The 17,311-nt window shown below is 38.7% G+C and overlaps 1 protein-coding gene across 3 annotated transcripts in view; it reads left to right on the plus strand.

Moving 5' to 3' along the window:
* The first annotated feature begins 547 nt into the window (after positions 1-547).
* Positions 548-17,311, plus strand: part of LMBR1 (limb development membrane protein 1) — a 97,293-nt gene continuing 80,529 nt past the window's right edge. The window contains exons 1-3 of one of the 3 annotated variants that reach the window (XM_075212122.1): positions 548-831; positions 13,160-13,232; positions 16,378-16,417. In XM_075212122.1, coding sequence (XP_075068223.1) covers positions 769-831; positions 13,160-13,232; positions 16,378-16,417 — 176 coding nt within the window. In that variant the 5' untranslated portion in view covers positions 548-768. The remainder of the gene's footprint in view (positions 832-13,159; positions 13,233-16,377; positions 16,418-17,311) is intronic. The other 2 variants (XM_075212120.1, XM_075212121.1) reach the window with 2 other exon arrangements.

Here is a 17,311-nt window from a genome sequence, read left to right on the forward strand (position 1 = left end):
GATTTGTTTAATATGCAGCATGATTTATATTTTTGCTAAAACTTTTAGATATTAATAACTTGTAAAAACTAATAAAAGAGGAGCAATGGCGGCTTAAAGCAGAGTTTATACTCTCTAACACTAGCTAAATAAAACAAAAATACTGAATATACACTGTTGCCATATTACTTAATGATTTAATTCCACTACCATTGTATGGTTTATAGAGTGGTGAAGCTACACCTTTTACTATTCTGACTTTTAAACAAACTGTGTTGAGTTTGTGAAATCATATATAACTGTAATGCATGCAACTCATTCCCATGTATCTTATGGTGTTAGTGTAGTTTCTGTTCACTTTATTTTGAATAACTACGTGAAGAGGACAGTGACAATAACCACGTGATTAAAAGCCCCCTATCTCTTGTAGGCACCTGCCTCCCCTCACACTGCAGCACACACTGACTGACAGGAAGGGAGGAGGCGGGAAGCCAAACACGCAGCTCGTCCAATCACAAACGAAGATACAAAAAAACGGTTGACGGCCGAACTGCCTCAGCACCAATGAGCGGGCCCGTTACATTTGGGCAGCGAGTGGTTCAGTGTTTTGGGTAGAGTTGTTCTGGGGGGTGGAGGAAGGATCAAGCCCAGGAGTAGTGATCACTGCACCCTGAGCACAGGGGCGGCCGCTTCTGGCTTATTGTTCTGCCTCCTGCTGTCTCCATTGGGGAGGGGATGCTCTTCGGGGTCAGCAGTATAAGTCCATACTGGGCTCCAGCAATATGAAGGATGGAAGAAGACGAGGTGACCATCAGGGAGCAGAACTTTCACAGCCAAGTTAGAGAATGGATTGTAAGTATATGCTGTGTATATATATATATATATATATATATATATATATATATATATATATATATATATATACCCTGTCATATGTGGTGTATGCATACGGTCTATCCCCTGCACAGTGTTTCACTACTGTCAGGTTGTGATGTTGAACTGTCACACAGTTGATAATATTGAAGCTGTCGCCTCGAATGTGACTATATTAACACGCTTCATTGGGATTTGAAGTGAAATTATATAACTTATTTTGTGCTATGATGGTTATACTCTGCAGATGACAAGCAGTATACACTGGTTATGATGGCATGTGATGTATATATGTCCTTTTTGTGAGTATGTGAACTTTTGCTGCTTTGTAAAAGAGTTGCTGGGAGATGACCACAGGTAACCATATCTTGCATTAAAGTAAATTCTGTTCGATGCAGGTAACCACATGAGCGTTGGTGTTCTCAAACACACAGCTTTGTGTTTTTTTTTCTCTTGTGTCATTAGTGACTACCTGTCAGATCTGGGTACTGTATTTGTTGTCTTTACAGTACATTCTGGCATTTCTGTTGATAATTATACCTAAACCATGCTGCTCAATACAAGTACAGGATATATAGAAGGTCACAGTTTGGTATACATAAAATTATGTACTATACAATGCTGCTTTTATTGCTCACTTGCAGTTTGCAGTTTGCATTGAGGTAATCAAAGTCCCTTCCCTTTTTTTAAAAAAATTATTTTTAAATCTGAGTTGACCATTTATATAATTTCCACTCACTGTTCTATTTCTGTCTAGTTTAATAGTGTACCTTTTTGTTTTCAAATTAAACTACGCGTTTAAGTACACACACTGGCTTTTGGTGCAATAGTGTAAACAACTTATTACAGGCTTTTATATGAGTACTTACTTTGGGTCTTCTATAGCTGGTGATATTTTTCAGTATATTTAATACCCCTTACACACTGAGGTATGGAGCCGGGAATAACCCAGATAGTGTGTCGGTGTGACTGGGTCAGTCCAGGTTCAAGGCATTGGTCGCGAACAGGGTTCTTTCCACGTTGGAGCCGGATACGCTGCAATACGAAAGGTGTTCTGGGTTCTGTTAAAAACGACTCATTGTCCTCTGCTACGTCATCTATGTGACCTCTTAATGACTCAACTTGATAATGCAGGGCAGACACGGGTCCAGTGTGAAAGTCGGTGAACTGGGATATACCAGGGACCAAAGTGCGATGTGAAGGGTTGAAACCATATTCATTATCCTGTGTCTAACCTGGGATTTCGGTGAGAAAGGGGTATTGGTGACATCAATTTTGGAACCAGCATAATAGTTCTCCATAGCATATATTTTGTAATAACAGCCTTTCATCAGTCATTGTACTGAAGCTCCATAGGAAGATAGTTATGTACATTACAGTGCTCTTTAAGAAGATTGAAGAAATGCTAAATGAGTGCTGGTATATTCCAGACATCGAGGGCCATCTATTTGAGGTAGGCGCTAATGTTTAGTACAGTGTAGTGTACAAGGTATCTTATATCTAAATAAATTGTATTATTGCCAGAGATTGTTTTGGATCACTGGCTAAGGGATATGTATTTTGGAGTTGGCTTTAAAGTAATAACAAGTAACAACAGTGTCTGTTTAGTTCTAATAGTGTATGTAAAGAAATTTAAAAGAGCACATATTGGGGGAGGGAGGGATTCAATTCTCAGCAGTAATTTTTTTTAACACCGCTGTAAGTGATTTTAATGTGGTTTTCACTCATTCTGGAGTGCGTTAACTTTACCCATTATTCAAATCTATTTTTAATGCACCGTTTTGTTAGCAAAAACTGTCCCATCGCAGAAAAGTAGATGATGCATTGAAAGTTTTGAGAGGGAGAAGCATTAAAAGCTATTCAATTCCTTTTTAACGCAGCGCAGTAAACTGTCAAATCTCCAGTTTTATCTCGCACCTCTCATGCTGTGCAAAAAATTAAAAACATAAGAAAACTATTGAAACCGTGTAATGTAAAAAAGAAAAGAAACTATGTTTCTCAGTATTATATAACATGAAAGGGTTTGTTTTTTTTTTTCTTTTTCTACAAAAAGCATGTAAAAAACAATTACTAAAAGTAATAAACACAATAATCACTTATGTATGTACTAATGTATTTTGTCATGATATAGATAATTGTATAGTTAAAAAAAGTACTGTATGTAGATATTATAAAATAGAAGGTTGTCTAATGCAATACAAATGTATGCCAATGCATTATTTTTATTATAGATGACCGCGTTAAACCCTCTCCTCCGTTCGCAAGCACCAATGGTTAACGCACGGGGGTGACGTTATCTGTTTTGAAGTTGAATAGCATGATTTTTTACGCTGCGGTAGCTAAAAACAGTCGTGCCTGCGGGTCAAAACCAGCACGGATAATTTAAATTTTTTATTGAATAAAATAATACCGCAGTCAGTTGAATTCCCCTTTAATATATGAAAAGATAAGTTCTTTAGAACGGTATTTGAGGCTTATTAACAGAACACATTTTCTAAGGTACGGCCGTAATTGACAGGCATGCTGTTTAAAAGGCTTATTTGCCATGCCAAAGAATTGGGGGCGAGTAGCAGGGAGAATTTGCAGCTTCCCTAGAGTATCCAGGGGGCATATTTAACAAATCACGGTGGTGCACTATTGTGCACGATGTGCCCTCCGCAAATTTATTAAAGGTGCATCGCAGCAGATATCATGGATATCTGCTGCTTTGCACTCCTGATCGTTTTTGCGAGCAGTCACCATTCAACAGAATGGTGACTGCTCTGGCCGCAATCTAACAAGTCCCGAATTTTTTTTTTTTTTCGGGAACTTGTCTTGATAATGTACGCCAGCTGAAGCTGGCGTACATCATCCGAATTGAAGACATCCACTGCTGTCAGCTCTGCTACGAAGAGCAGAGCTGGACAGCGCATGTGTGGAGGGATCACATGATCCCTCCCTGTCACTCAGCGCGCTCACTCTGCAACGATAGTTGCAGAAACAGAGTGGGGACTTTGTGCGCATGTGCACTGCACATACGCAATTGAAGGAAGAAGAGGAGATCCCGAGACAGCGCATCCGAAGAGGGGGGTAAGTGTGATTTTTTTTTTTTTTTTTTTTTTCTATCACAGAAACAGCAGTTTTTCGGAACTGCTGTTTCTGTGTTCCCTTTTTAATAAATGTGAGAAATAGTTCAATCCTTATCCTTGCGATAAGGATTGATAACTATTTCTCACTGTTGCAGATTAATGATAAATGTGCCCCTATAATAGTCCAGAATTTCTTGTGAAATCGTTAGTAAATAACATCTAACATCTTGTCCATGTTTTTACAATAATTATTTTCTGGTGACTAATTGGTATCAGGCAGCAGGAAGGCAAGTGACCAGTGGAAAGAAATGAACATACTGTAACTATGGGTAGGTGTGCAAACTGAGCCGTGGAGGCAGTGTGGTTACTGGCCCAATAGAAAGGAATTATCTTCTGCAGCCTCCTGACATGTTTTTTCTTCTATTCTTGAATAATGTGGATTCTCCTTTTTAGGATAACGAGGACTGTTCAGTACAGTGGAGATCTAAGACAAAAAGATAAAATGGTGAAGAAAAAAAATCTGCAGTATGCATATTATTTGGTTTACGGACAAGAATTCTGGTGCGTGTTTAGGAATCCTCCCCCCACCTCTTCCTTCTCATGGTCATAACTTTCTCTGGTATCTTCACTTCTCATGAGCTACTGAATATTTTCAGATATTTTTGTAAATATTATTAGAAGCTATTTATATGCAAGTCCATAAATAGTGTGAGGTTAAGGGGGGTATTCAATGGTCCGCAGGTTCGAGCGCGCAAAAAATATTACCGTTAATACGGTAATCTCTCGCTGGATTTCAGCTTGCAGCTCCCTGCCCTTTTCTTGCTCAGCATGCTACCAAAATTATTATCCATTCTCTCATCATCTCCCGTCTTGACTACTGTAACTTCCTGCTGTCTAGCATTCCTGACATCCATATATCCACACCTTAATCCATCCTAAATGCTGCTGCAAAACTAATTTTCCTCTTTCACTGCTCCACATCTGCTGCACCACTTTTCAAATCCCTGCACTGGCTCTCTATGTTCTCCAGAATCCAATTCAAATTACTCATTACCTACAAAGCCCTCAACATCACCACCCCTTCATACATCTCAAATCTCATGTCAAAATACTCTCCTGACCTGCGCCTTGTCTCGTCTCTGGTAACTACCTCTCGCTCGCTCCAACAAGACTTCTCCCGTGCTGCTCAATGAGGCTTTCCCACAGCCTTCAAATCTTTAGACATTTTCTAAAAACCTGAGTCACAGCTGTCCCAATCTCTACTTTAAGCCGCCATTGCTCCTCTTGTTTGAGCTGTGCCCTCTTCCACTTAGATTGTAAGCTCTCTAATGACCAGTGCCCTTCATACATCATTTGTTTTCATGTCTGCATTTATTTTGACTACCATGTATGTCCTGTTCTCCACTGTATGGAGCTGCTGAGCACTGTGACGCCTTACAAATCTACGCTAATAATAATATATATTTTATAGTATAAGGCCAGTAACTTCTATACTGTATTGGTTTATAAATAAGACTTATTAGTAGCGTAACAATCCTAAACTTACATAATTTCTGTATACATTGAATGTATTAATGTCTGGGATGTGCTGTATGATATTCACCACTGTTATTATTGTGTTGTCAATACTTTCCATTACTATAATCCAAAATGTAATGTAACACATTTTTGGTTGTCTGCGTGGATCTATCGGGTTAAATATTATTGTTATTATAGGGAGGTGTTTGAATCACCCCTGGAACTTATATCTCAATTACTTACACAAGGGGGTAATTTTATCAAGCTGCGGGTTTGAAAAAGTGGAGACGTTGCAACCAATCAGATTCTAGCTGTCATTGTGTAGAACAGTGATGGGCAAACTTTTTCAGGAGCGGACCAAATAAAAAAGAAAAACCTTAGGCTGGCCAATATAATTTATTAAAAAACTCAAATATCGAAATATATAATACTAATTTGATGAATGAAGCTGTGACTGCATTTCTAAAAGTTCCTCGTATCTATTTTTTTATTTAAATATAAAAACAAATAATTATATTTTAATAATTTTATGCATATTAAATTTTTTAAAATATTGGCGGGCAGGATAGAACCTCTAAGTGGGCCGGGTCTGGCCCGCGGGCCCTAGTTTGCCCCGCGGGCCGTAGTTTGCCCATCACTGGTGTAGAATATACTAAATAAATGGGCAGCACGGTGACTAAGTGGTTAGCACTTCTGCCTCACAACGCTGGGGTCATGAATTCAATTCCCGACTATGGCCTTATCTGTGTGGAGTTTGTATTTTCTCCCCGTGTTTGCGTGGGTTTCCTCCGGGTGCTCCGGTTTCCTCCCACACTCCAAAAACATACTAATATGTGTCTCTGTCTGTTTGTGTGTGTATGTTATGGAATTTAGACTGTAAGCTCCAATGGGGCAGGGACTGATGTGAATGATTTCTCTGTACAGTGCTGTGGAATCAGTGGCGCTATATAAATAAATGGTGATGATGATGAATGATTGGTTGCCTATAGGCAACATCTCCACTTTTTGAAATCCGCAGCTTGACAAAGTTACCCTTAAGTGTAGTAATGGTGTTTCACAAATGTCTAACTAATTTTCTCAAGTCAGGGTTGAGATATTTCAATAAAACAGAAAACCTTTAGTTCAGAATTTAACAGACTTTCATTTTACATACCTCATGTTTCTCCCAATCCACCATTAAGTCTTGAAGGGTCCGGCATTGCTCTGCTCTACACCAATACCACATGCTTGCTTCAAAAAGGAAATGGTACATTCGATGCCCCGTCACTATGAATTTTAGATTCACATGAATGTGACTTTCACAGGTAGGTGAAGGCAATCACACCACTGGCTGTTTGACACAGGCAAATTATAGTGGTATACAGGAAACTAGCACTGGGCCGCTAAAGGCTTTGGGGAGCCCTGTGGAACAGCAGAATGATGCCCCCAAAGTTACTAATACTCCTCTTGGTTTTTAATTTTAGCATGTTGAGTTCCATCCAATTTTACCTTTTCAATTTTGGAAAAGTTCTTTAAAAGGCGAAAAATCTTAATCTATAAGTTATATATAAAATAGTTGCTCATAACCCTCATACATTTTATGTGCAAAAGCTTCAGGATCTTCCAAGCACTGAAAACATTTGAGATACAGTTGTGATTCTAGGGATAGTTCTTTATTCTTTGTACAGCAGACAACCTGGATTTATGTCTAAGGAGGGATGCAGTCTGTGAGCCTTTCTGACCGAAATGGCTGAAAAAGGAAAATACTTTTATATTTGTTAGCAATGCGTTATGTAATAAACATGTATTTCATTTTTTGTTTCCTTGTGAAGCCACTTTGTGCAACACATCGGTTGCAGGGTTTCATAGATCTGCCCTGTTTTGGCTGTGTGGACTATATCTTGCTTACTGGCATTTACATGTGAGTTGCCACCAATCGGTGATAGACATCATAGCTTAGGTGGCAAATTTTACATTCAGCGGTGTCATCATTAAATGATTCCCATACATATGTTGGCAGCAAGAGACAAAGCCCAGTGAGAGATACTGACTGACTGATCAATCTCAGTACTCCAAAATATATTCTGCGAACTGGCCTGGTGTAGCATGGACAGACGCACATGCTTACTACCATACCTCACTACAGCCAACATATTATTTTCCCTAAAGTATATCGTACAACTCAAATGTCTAGCTGCTTATATCAGCTTGTGCCTAGCAAACAATACTGCACCAGTCTCTGTCTATTGTCAGCTAATGCACCCACACCGCCAAGTACAACCCTGTTGTCCTCCTCTGCCTTTACATTGTAAGTCTTAGGGGAACAATTACTAGTTCCTGGCACTTCTCTGACACGGCATAGTATCATGCTGTGCTATTACTGTGCAAGAGCTGAAACACTATTCCTGGTGATATTGTGACAGGCATTTACCTTTATTAGAGTGTGAGTTTTGTAGTGCTGTGTCTAATACCTGTGTAAGCTGGGAATGTGCTCTAATAGTTCCCATAATATTAGTTGTGAAGGGAGGGACGGCATGTTTCAGTCGCCAGGATGCATTTTTATGGCAGCTGGGAATTCATGCATCACACTGCAGGCAAACAAATGTTAAGTGCTTTGTGTGTTTAACATTAAGTGACATTTGACTAGTCAGAGAGGTGGAAAGAAAGATTAAAAACAAAGGTAAATATATTACTTGCATAATGGCCTAAGCCATTTATTTTGGTGAATGTATTGCTGTCTAAATTGTGTTGCTTACCCTCTGCTTTAATATATACAAAAATAAAAAACACTTTTTATCTACTGTTTATATAGCGACCATCCTATTACACAGCGCTGTACAGAGAAAATTTAATTATTCACATTAGTCCTGGTCCATTGGAGCTTAAACATTTTTAGACTGTGAAAGGTAACTGGAGCACCCGGAGGAAACCAATGCAAACACAGGAAGAACATACAAACTCCACATAATTATTTTTTAAAACATATCAAGGAAAATGATGCGGTATGCTATCCTATTATATTTTTACATATTGATTGTCATACTGCAAATATATATTTAACTCTTCTAGGACTTCTGTCCAAATTTTTTGCAATCTTATTGGACACGGAACTATCATTCTTGTAGGGAAACCCTAGTTGTGTCAACATTGCGATCTAATAGAGATTAAGGATGGGCGGGCTCCTTCCTTACCATATTTTGGCACGTAGCGATATTAAGTGCCTGTACTTAGAGGCCCTCTACCTGATTTAGAATATATTTGTTTTCATTTTACTATCATCATCATCATCATTTATTTATATAGCGCCACTAACTCCGCAGCGCTGCACAGGGAACTCACTCCCATCAGTCCCTGCCCCACTGGAGCTTAGTCTAAATTCCTTAATATAGACACACACAGACAAGGCAGACAATGGTCAATTTTGATAGCAGCCAATTAACCTACCAGTATGTTTTTGGAGTGTGGGAGGAAACCAGAGCACCCAGAGGAAACCCAAGCAAACACGGGGAGAACATACAAACTCCACACAGATAAGGCCATGGTCGGGAATCGAACTCACGACCCCAGTGCTGTGAGGCAAAAGTGATAACCACTGAGCCACCGTGCTGCCCACTAGATCTAGATCTAGATCGAGCTAGATCTGTCACCAACCAATATTATAGTTTTGAGTGCTCTTTTGGCTTTGTGTCTCTTTGGGGAGGGAATTCAATTAACCGCAATGTTCTGACGTACATCGAGGATATACATTTTTTTTTCTTATACTGCAGCAGAAATCTCCGCTCATTTTCCCTTGCAACTCTATGGGGTGTGAGGAAAAATGAGCAGAGATTACGGTCAAAATCTCCGCTGCAAAGTGTCGGTGGACTGATTGCGAGACACTTCATGACTAATTGCTTTGTGTATGGTATGTTTTTCCAAAAATTGTTGTGTTTTTTTTTATTTTTATTAAGTGTTGGTTATTTGACCAATTTGTTCGTTATACAATATGTGGGTAGAGCTTTACCAGTTTGAAGTAGCCATGCCCGTTGTTTGTTTAAACCACACCTATACTTTCGAAAGTTTGTATAGAAAAACTAGCTCCTAAGATTTGGATAATTGTCAAGGCCTTCTTATACTGGTATGATTGAATGACAACGTTGTTTGCAATATTTTTAAGTGCTTTTTTTTACATTTTTATATAAGCATTTTGGACAATTTATTCTGCATGAAAGTAATCTGGGATTCTTGGTAAATTGCAATGGAGTTATTCAAGATGAGACATAAATTTAATATTTTACTGTACTGTTACAATTGTTTAAAAAAAATAACATGTAATTAAAATCATAGAATAATGTTCTTTTTTTATTAGCCTGTTTTGAGCTTTCGCTTGCTTCTCTAGAGTAATCACTAAGTGGTTATTGTATGTCTCGGAGTCATTACTACCAATTCTGGAAACATGACTGTACTTGCATGATGGTTTTGGTGAAAAGGAGGTGTGTGATGGTTAAATAGTGGAATGGAAATATATCTGGACCTTTCACAGGAGTCAAATTCCAAATTCTCCCAAGCATATCTCGCTCTTCCTACACATGGTACCTCTTAAATATGTGAGCAGGCCAGAATGGAAGGAGGCTTCCATTAAGCCTGCCACACACTCCTCGTTCTTTTCATCCAAGAGTATTGTCTGTCTACCAGCAAGGAGTGTGTGGGAGTGAGCGGATCAGCAGTGAGACAACGCTGGACCTCTAGTTGGTGGATGGGTTGCCACATGTATGTCGTTTGCACAATAATGTTTTGTTGCATTATTGCAGTAAAACACCAATACTCCCATGTCTGGGAGAGGTTTCATTTAAGTCATTGCTCGGTCTATAACATTTCATCATAATTTTCCTATTACAGACACTGTCAGATTGGTATATAGAGTTTTAATTTTACTATGCCAGAGTGAGCAGTATATCAGCCACAAATTCATAAACACAAATATACAGAGAAGAATATAGCTTCATGTGCTTAATTGAACATTTGCAGATTGACAATAAAAACTTTAAAAATGGTGTGTTCCCCAATCGACAGCACGTCTTGGAGGATATGGTATACATCAATTCTCTAAATATGCTGTACTTGAGGCTTGCACATTTGCTCTGACATTAATTTGAGTTTCATTTGTAATTTATGTTATAAAAGCTTGGCTTTTTCTTGGTGGCTCTGTATTGTAATAATTCTTGCGATTAATTAATAATGCCCAGCCTGTTATATATTCAAAAGTTGATGGAGCTTGTACGGCGTGTCAGAAACTTTATCTCTGGGAATTCGTATCGCTAATTTTCTTGGCTCTATTATGAGGTAATGTCCTGACAGCTGTCACAAGTAAAGTGCTGACATACTTGTGAGTAAAACCGCATTATTATGTAGATATACCAATCTCTGAATTGCTTCCATCAAATTAATCTCAGCTTGTTCTTAGCACTAAGGCAAGAAAATAACTCTATTTGATCTATAAATGCTTTAATTGGCTTTTAAAATGGATATTCACTCCTTATATGTAGATATTTCATGTTTTAATTGATAACCTGAATGTATGCCCGGATTTGAAATTTATGGGCTGCTCATCTCATTAGTGTTACAAGCGTCACCATTTTGGCTTTTAATAATCCATGATTATAGAGGACCACTGATAGTGGCGGTCTGGTCTGCTCCTTTACTCTTAACCCAACAACCTGTAGTGTTTATAATTTCTTCTTAATGGCATTAGACAAATGAATCTCCTCTACCATATGGAGCAGACAGAGCTATAGACTGTTATGAGATGTTCTTTAAGTGATTATTGCAGGGCGGGTACAGTGTTTTTTTTCCTTAATAAAATCTGACAAGTTGGTGTAGAAGTTGCTAATGTGAAATGTCTGATTTCTAAATCAAAATTATACTTTGTCCAAATCTCACTGACTTAGGCTACATATCCCATAATGGTACAATTATGCATTTTACCTGCTTTTAACACAAATGAAATGCATGTGAACAGATGCCAAGCAAAAGTCATTGTACCAAGTAAGACCATACCTATTTGTTTTTAAATGTGTGTCACTTGTGTTGCATTTTTCTCCTTTAAGGATACTTGTTCCATTTAAGTGGATTTAACGTGAAGAGCTATAGTCCTCTGTGAACCGTATATTAAAATGCAAGTCATAAGGCATATCTGATGCATATACATTTAATATATATATTGTATTGCCATTGAAAAAGAATTTCAAACACCAGTGGTTATGTAGCCAAAGATAGTGTTTTGGATTAACTGGTATATGGAAGTGCAGGAGTTATGCAACGAACACTTAAGTCACCACCCAACTGCATAGATAAACCAGTCTTCTCTCCTGTGATCCTAAAAACATGTGCTGTAATCTCTAAAATGTTCTTTATTTTTAACTGCTTAGCTCAAGGAGAGCATCTGCTAGATATATCTTTGTTATCCCTCTGGGCAGGCTATGAGTAAAAGTAGCAGATTTTTTTTTTAATTTGCTAAAATCTCCTGTTCTGTATGCAAAATGTAGACACAAAAAAAGTAAATGCACAAACCTTATTAGATTAAATGGTGAAATACAGAAGTACTTTATAACTACATTCCATTATTTAAAGAAGTCTAACCTACCTTAAAATCTAGAATTGTCTGGAGTTACTATGCTTAAGTTAAATCCTGTCTCTTGTGAAGTACAGAGACGAGTCACGCCAACATCACCGCTGCTTGTTTGAATGAAGCCAGTGCATTGATATGCACAATAGCAACACGGCACAGTTGAAGGGACCTGGGGCTAGATTTACTAAGCTGCGGGTTTGAAAAAGTGGGGATGTTGCCTATAGCAACCAATCAGATTCTAGCTGTCATTTTGTAGAAGGTACTAAATAAATGAAAGCTAGAATCTTATTGGTTGCTATAGGCAACATCCCCACTTTTTCAAACCCGCAGCTTAGTAAATCTAGCCCCTGGCGTATTGGGAAAGCTTCACATCACAGCTATGTAAAGGAAAAATATGAACATTAACATAGTGATCTTACCCTGATTCAGGATTTTAAGTTTTTGATGGCTTGGGAAACCATAAGACTGTATTATAATCACACTTTTCATACCTTTAAAAAAATCGGGATGTTTATGATGCCTGTAGAGCATTTTCAGTGTATCTTTAAAAAAGGTTGTTGTTTTTTTTTGTTTCCCAATGATTTTTGTTAAATCCATCTTTTTAGAAAGCGAGAAATCATTCTTTTAAAGATTCACTACCGTGTAGATAAAGGATTCTTCCTAAGGAGTCCCTCCCCTTAGCTGGAGCTTTGGAGATGTATTTTCCGGCATTTGGCTGGGTTTGTCTTACAGCCTAACTTACATCCCAACCACCCCACACCTTTTTTTTTTTTATTTTTTATTTAAACGTGTTTGAAAGAGGCATGGAGGAGCACCAGCCTGGTGACAGGGCACCCTAATCAAATCTCTTACTAGGTGGTAGTGATCTTTACCCATAGTATTACAGTACATGATTGTGTTCCTTGCATGTTGGGTTGTGTATTGTTCTATAATAGAGCCAAGGAGCTCAACAGGAAAGCATTAGCCACAGGTCATTGTTGAAATGCTGCTCCTGTCTTCTTGGCTGCTAATTAGATATGCCAGTGGAAGACATATAATAAGGTATCTTTTTCCAAATGTCACCTCCCATATTTTTTATACATATATATTTTATTATCATTGTTTACCATACTCCTTTCTTTTTTTTTATCCTCAGATCTGCTTTCTTATGTTCACCATTTTATATATTGTATCTTACTTCATCATCACAAGATACAAAAGAAAAGCAGGTAAGCTGTTTGACATTTTTATCTTTTTCTATTGTAATGTTACTATCAGAATATTTTTGGGTGAATAGTATAGAAATATATTAAAGAACAAAGTGCATTAAAGCCTCACACAATGGATACAAATATTTATCTGAGAGAATTGTTCTATAACTGCAACTGCAATATTAGGTCGGCAGTTCACATGGTCGACGGTATCATTAGGTCAACAGTATATATGGTTAGGGCGGCGGTTCCCAAACTGTGCGCCACGGCTCCCAGGGGTGCCGCGGCGCTGTCACTTGGGTGCCGCGGCGCTGTCACTGGGGTGCTGCGGGTTAGCCATAAAAAAAAAAGAACACAAACTTACCAATCCGTCTGGCGCCGGGACCCAGCAGCCTCCTCTCTCCCGCAGTTGTCACTGAATATCGACGTCGGTAACAAGCTGCGGGAGAGAGGAGGCTGCTGGGTCCCGGTGCCCGGCGGATTGGTAAGTTTCTGTGTTCTTTTTTTTTTTAATTTTTTTTTTTATGGCTGGCGCGGGGCAGTGGAGCGGGACACAGCGTGCGAGAGGGCAGAGGAGGGGACAGCGTGCGAGAGGGCAGAGGGGGGGGGGGGCAGCGTGACAGAGGGCAGAGGGGGCAGTGTGAGAGAGGGCAGTGTGTCTGGATGCAGAGGGGGCAGAGTGCCTGAGGGCAGATTGTCTGGATGCAGAGGGGGCAGAGTGCCTGATAGCAGAGTGTCTGGATGCAGAGGGGGCAGAGTGCCTGAGGGCAGAGGGGGCATTTTTTCATACAACTAAATAAGTATTTCTGTCCTCACCTAAATACTAATTACAATTTTTTGACCCAACTACTTCTAAAACAGGACTGCTCAGTAATTATTTTGGAGGGGTGCCTTGAAAAAATTTGGAGACTCTATAAGGGTGCCGCGAACTGCAAAAATTTGGGAACCACTGGGTTAGGGATATTATTGTCGCCCCAATAATGTTATCTACATTTGACTTGTCGACTTTCCAACCCTGTCTGTATTATGATGTCGACCATGTAACTGCCGAACATATGTATCACACCCTGCAACAGGACTTCACCTGGAATTGAATTTCCCTTATGTGTTGAAAGGTCAATGCCAACTTTGAGCATTGATATTGCAAGAAAAATACTTGTCACTATGACATTATTATTGCATGATCCTGTTATTTTCACTATGCTTGGGGTGATATTATGTTTTGATGCATGCTGTGTATGTATGTACAGAAGGCGGGTTGTAAAGCCTCCCTTCGTGTGTTACCTGACGTCCAGTCACATGTGAATAACATATGACTGGACCTCAGGATAGTGATAAATGGCTAAATATAAGCATTACATTGTTGGTATTACAGTTACTGACTTCAAACGCTGAAAAATGATACGTCCAGGCATAGTCTATCTAGCATTCGAAGCCAGTACTACGTATACTGATAGTGTGGACCTCCTAGTAAATTGTCAGTCACTAGTTTTTGGTCTTTTCATGCTGAGTTCACCTTCTGGTCAGTGCAGGGTATGTATCCTTATTGCCGCTTCTCCAGCATTTGCTGCAGAGGATTCAGAGTGCAGGCTGTATTTGTTGGCATAGCTGGTTTCTTACACCAGCTCTAGTACATTATCCTGTAATCCTACACTATGCTGTAAAGAAATACTCCTTGTGATCATTTCCAGCACTTTCCTTTCTATGAATCTTGACCTAATTAGGACATTGCCATATCACCACAGTAAAAAGCTGAATAACATGTGGAAGAGACCAGACAGTAACGTCACCCATTGTCTTGTTGACAAGAACTAGCTGATCTTCCAGTCTCTGCTTTGCTTTATTTCCTTACATGATTTTATACCTCTGAAAGTAGTCTCTATGCTGATAATGTATTGTATTCCTCCACACACAATTACATTTTTTTCGTTTCTCCCATGGGGCCAGGTTAGATGTTTTTATTTAGGACTCATTATTTAGGACTCATACTCACTTGTATTGGTTAATGCTAATGGCACGCATGTATACATAGCTAATACCAGAGACCATTGTTTCTAGTGTCGTCGTACCCACAGGCATTTTATTAGTGTTACGTTTGCATTCCATTTTTCTTTTTGCAACGGGGAAGAGTACAGTGAGCTCCAAATGCTAGTTACAAATGCACGTCAAATGTTTGTGTTTGGAATGTGTTTTTTTAAGTTTAAAAAAAACAACCAAAACTGCCTGTGAACATGACCTCTTAGTTTGTCTTTTTAATTTAGTTGCATCTTTCAAACTGTTTCTTTTTCTTGTGCACAGCACTTCTCTTGGATGTCTCACTCCCATCATACAAGCTCACTGACAGCTAAGCATGCTCCTAATTTTGCAGGTTCATGGTGAATTGCCTGAGAAATCGGCAGCAGTGGGAAGTTGGACACAAGGAATTGCTACATAAATGAAAAATATCAATTCTATCAGTGGCTTTCAAAATTTATTCTATAGTTTTAGACCTTTATTATCCTTATTATGAAGCCGTTGCCCACTGATAGCAGCACTCACAGGCTCTGCTAGGTTCCATCAGCAACTTTACTAGTAGCCTAAAGTCTAAAGTGCTAGGAAATATAAAACCATCTCGCAGTTGAAAAGTTTCTTAAACTTTGACACATTTGTTTGTGAGTAGTGTTGATTCCTTTTATGCGGAGTGTCTAGCAATGCTGTCCTTTTTAAGACGTTGCTGGTTGAACACAAACAGCAATGTGAGATGATTGGCATTGTATTTACTTTTGTAGCGAACACTATTATTTTGTCTTACCAGTTGCATATCGCAAGTAACTTTCAGTTGTGATAAGCTGTTACGTTTTGTATACACGTATTTTAAATGGTAACAGCATTTTGTTTTTTTAGTGCTTTAGTCTTCCTTTATATCCAAGTGGCAGCAGAGTATGTTGTTGATTTAGCAATACATTCATAATTCAAGGGGGTTTCTGCCACTCGAGTGTTACAATATAGTGTGAAATGACCTTCATGTTACAATGTAACTTACACATGATAATACAGTACTTTTATTTAATTGACGTTTTCATGAAATATCACTTATCTGACAGTCTGTAGATTTGGACTTTACATGCTTTCCATTTATTTCCTTGCATGCAAGGACTTGAAATGTTACAATTGTATCTTACAGATGAGCAGGAGGATGAAGATGCTACAGTCAATCGTGTTTCGTATGTACATTTTATTTGTTTTCTTCATATTAAATGAGAATATACAGTTTTAAATATATTGGAGAAATGTAATTAGGTCAAACCCATGGGATCAGTGCATTCCTAATATCAAATCCTTTTACAAAATCTAAGCCTTAAATTGCATATTACAAATAATCAGGATATCTTGATTTAAGGGAAAATAGATACATTAAAACCTCATGTATTTTTATAAATTCTAAACCAGTGTATCAAATAATCAATGTTTGGACTCCAAATAGACATTTATGAAGATTATGCAAATAGCAGGAGGCTTATTGATATTTATACACATTTTGTCTTTTGCTTGTTGCTGTTTTATTCCCTGAGCTGAATTCACTGGGTCTGTCCCTTTGTTTCCTTGTCTATCATTGCACTCCTTTCCTGGTGTGTGGATCAGCTGTTCTGTCTTGGGTCATTAAGAGCACTTTTTTAGGGGGCATTTAAAGGTGGTTTTAGGGTGTCTGCCTCTGATATTGCAGGGAGAAGGTTCAGTTTGTACCAATGGGTTAAACTTATGGTTTGACAGGATTTTTTCCCCCTCCCTGGTACTATCTGCCAGTTGTTCTCTGTTTGTATCATTGTTGCTCTACTTAGTGGAGTTGTCCTCACCAGGAGACCACAGTGGGGTTGTTTTCCTACTAGCACCAGTCCACCACATATTAAGCCAGCCAGTGGCACCACTATCCTGAAGAATATGGTCTCAATATCTAGAGGAACACAGCGTTTGGAAAACAGGAGGAATAAAAGTCCAAGCCTGAGGATTCCAGAGATTACTTGGATTCAGGACTATCTGGGATTTGAGATATTGCTGGGCCTAGACAATGAGACCAAGCATGACCCAAATCTGGAGAAAGCACAAGCGGTACCAGTTTA

Source organism: Mixophyes fleayi, chromosome 5, assembly GCF_038048845.1.
Source record: "Mixophyes fleayi isolate aMixFle1 chromosome 5, aMixFle1.hap1, whole genome shotgun sequence".
NCBI lineage: Eukaryota > Metazoa > Chordata > Amphibia > Anura > Limnodynastidae > Mixophyes > Mixophyes fleayi.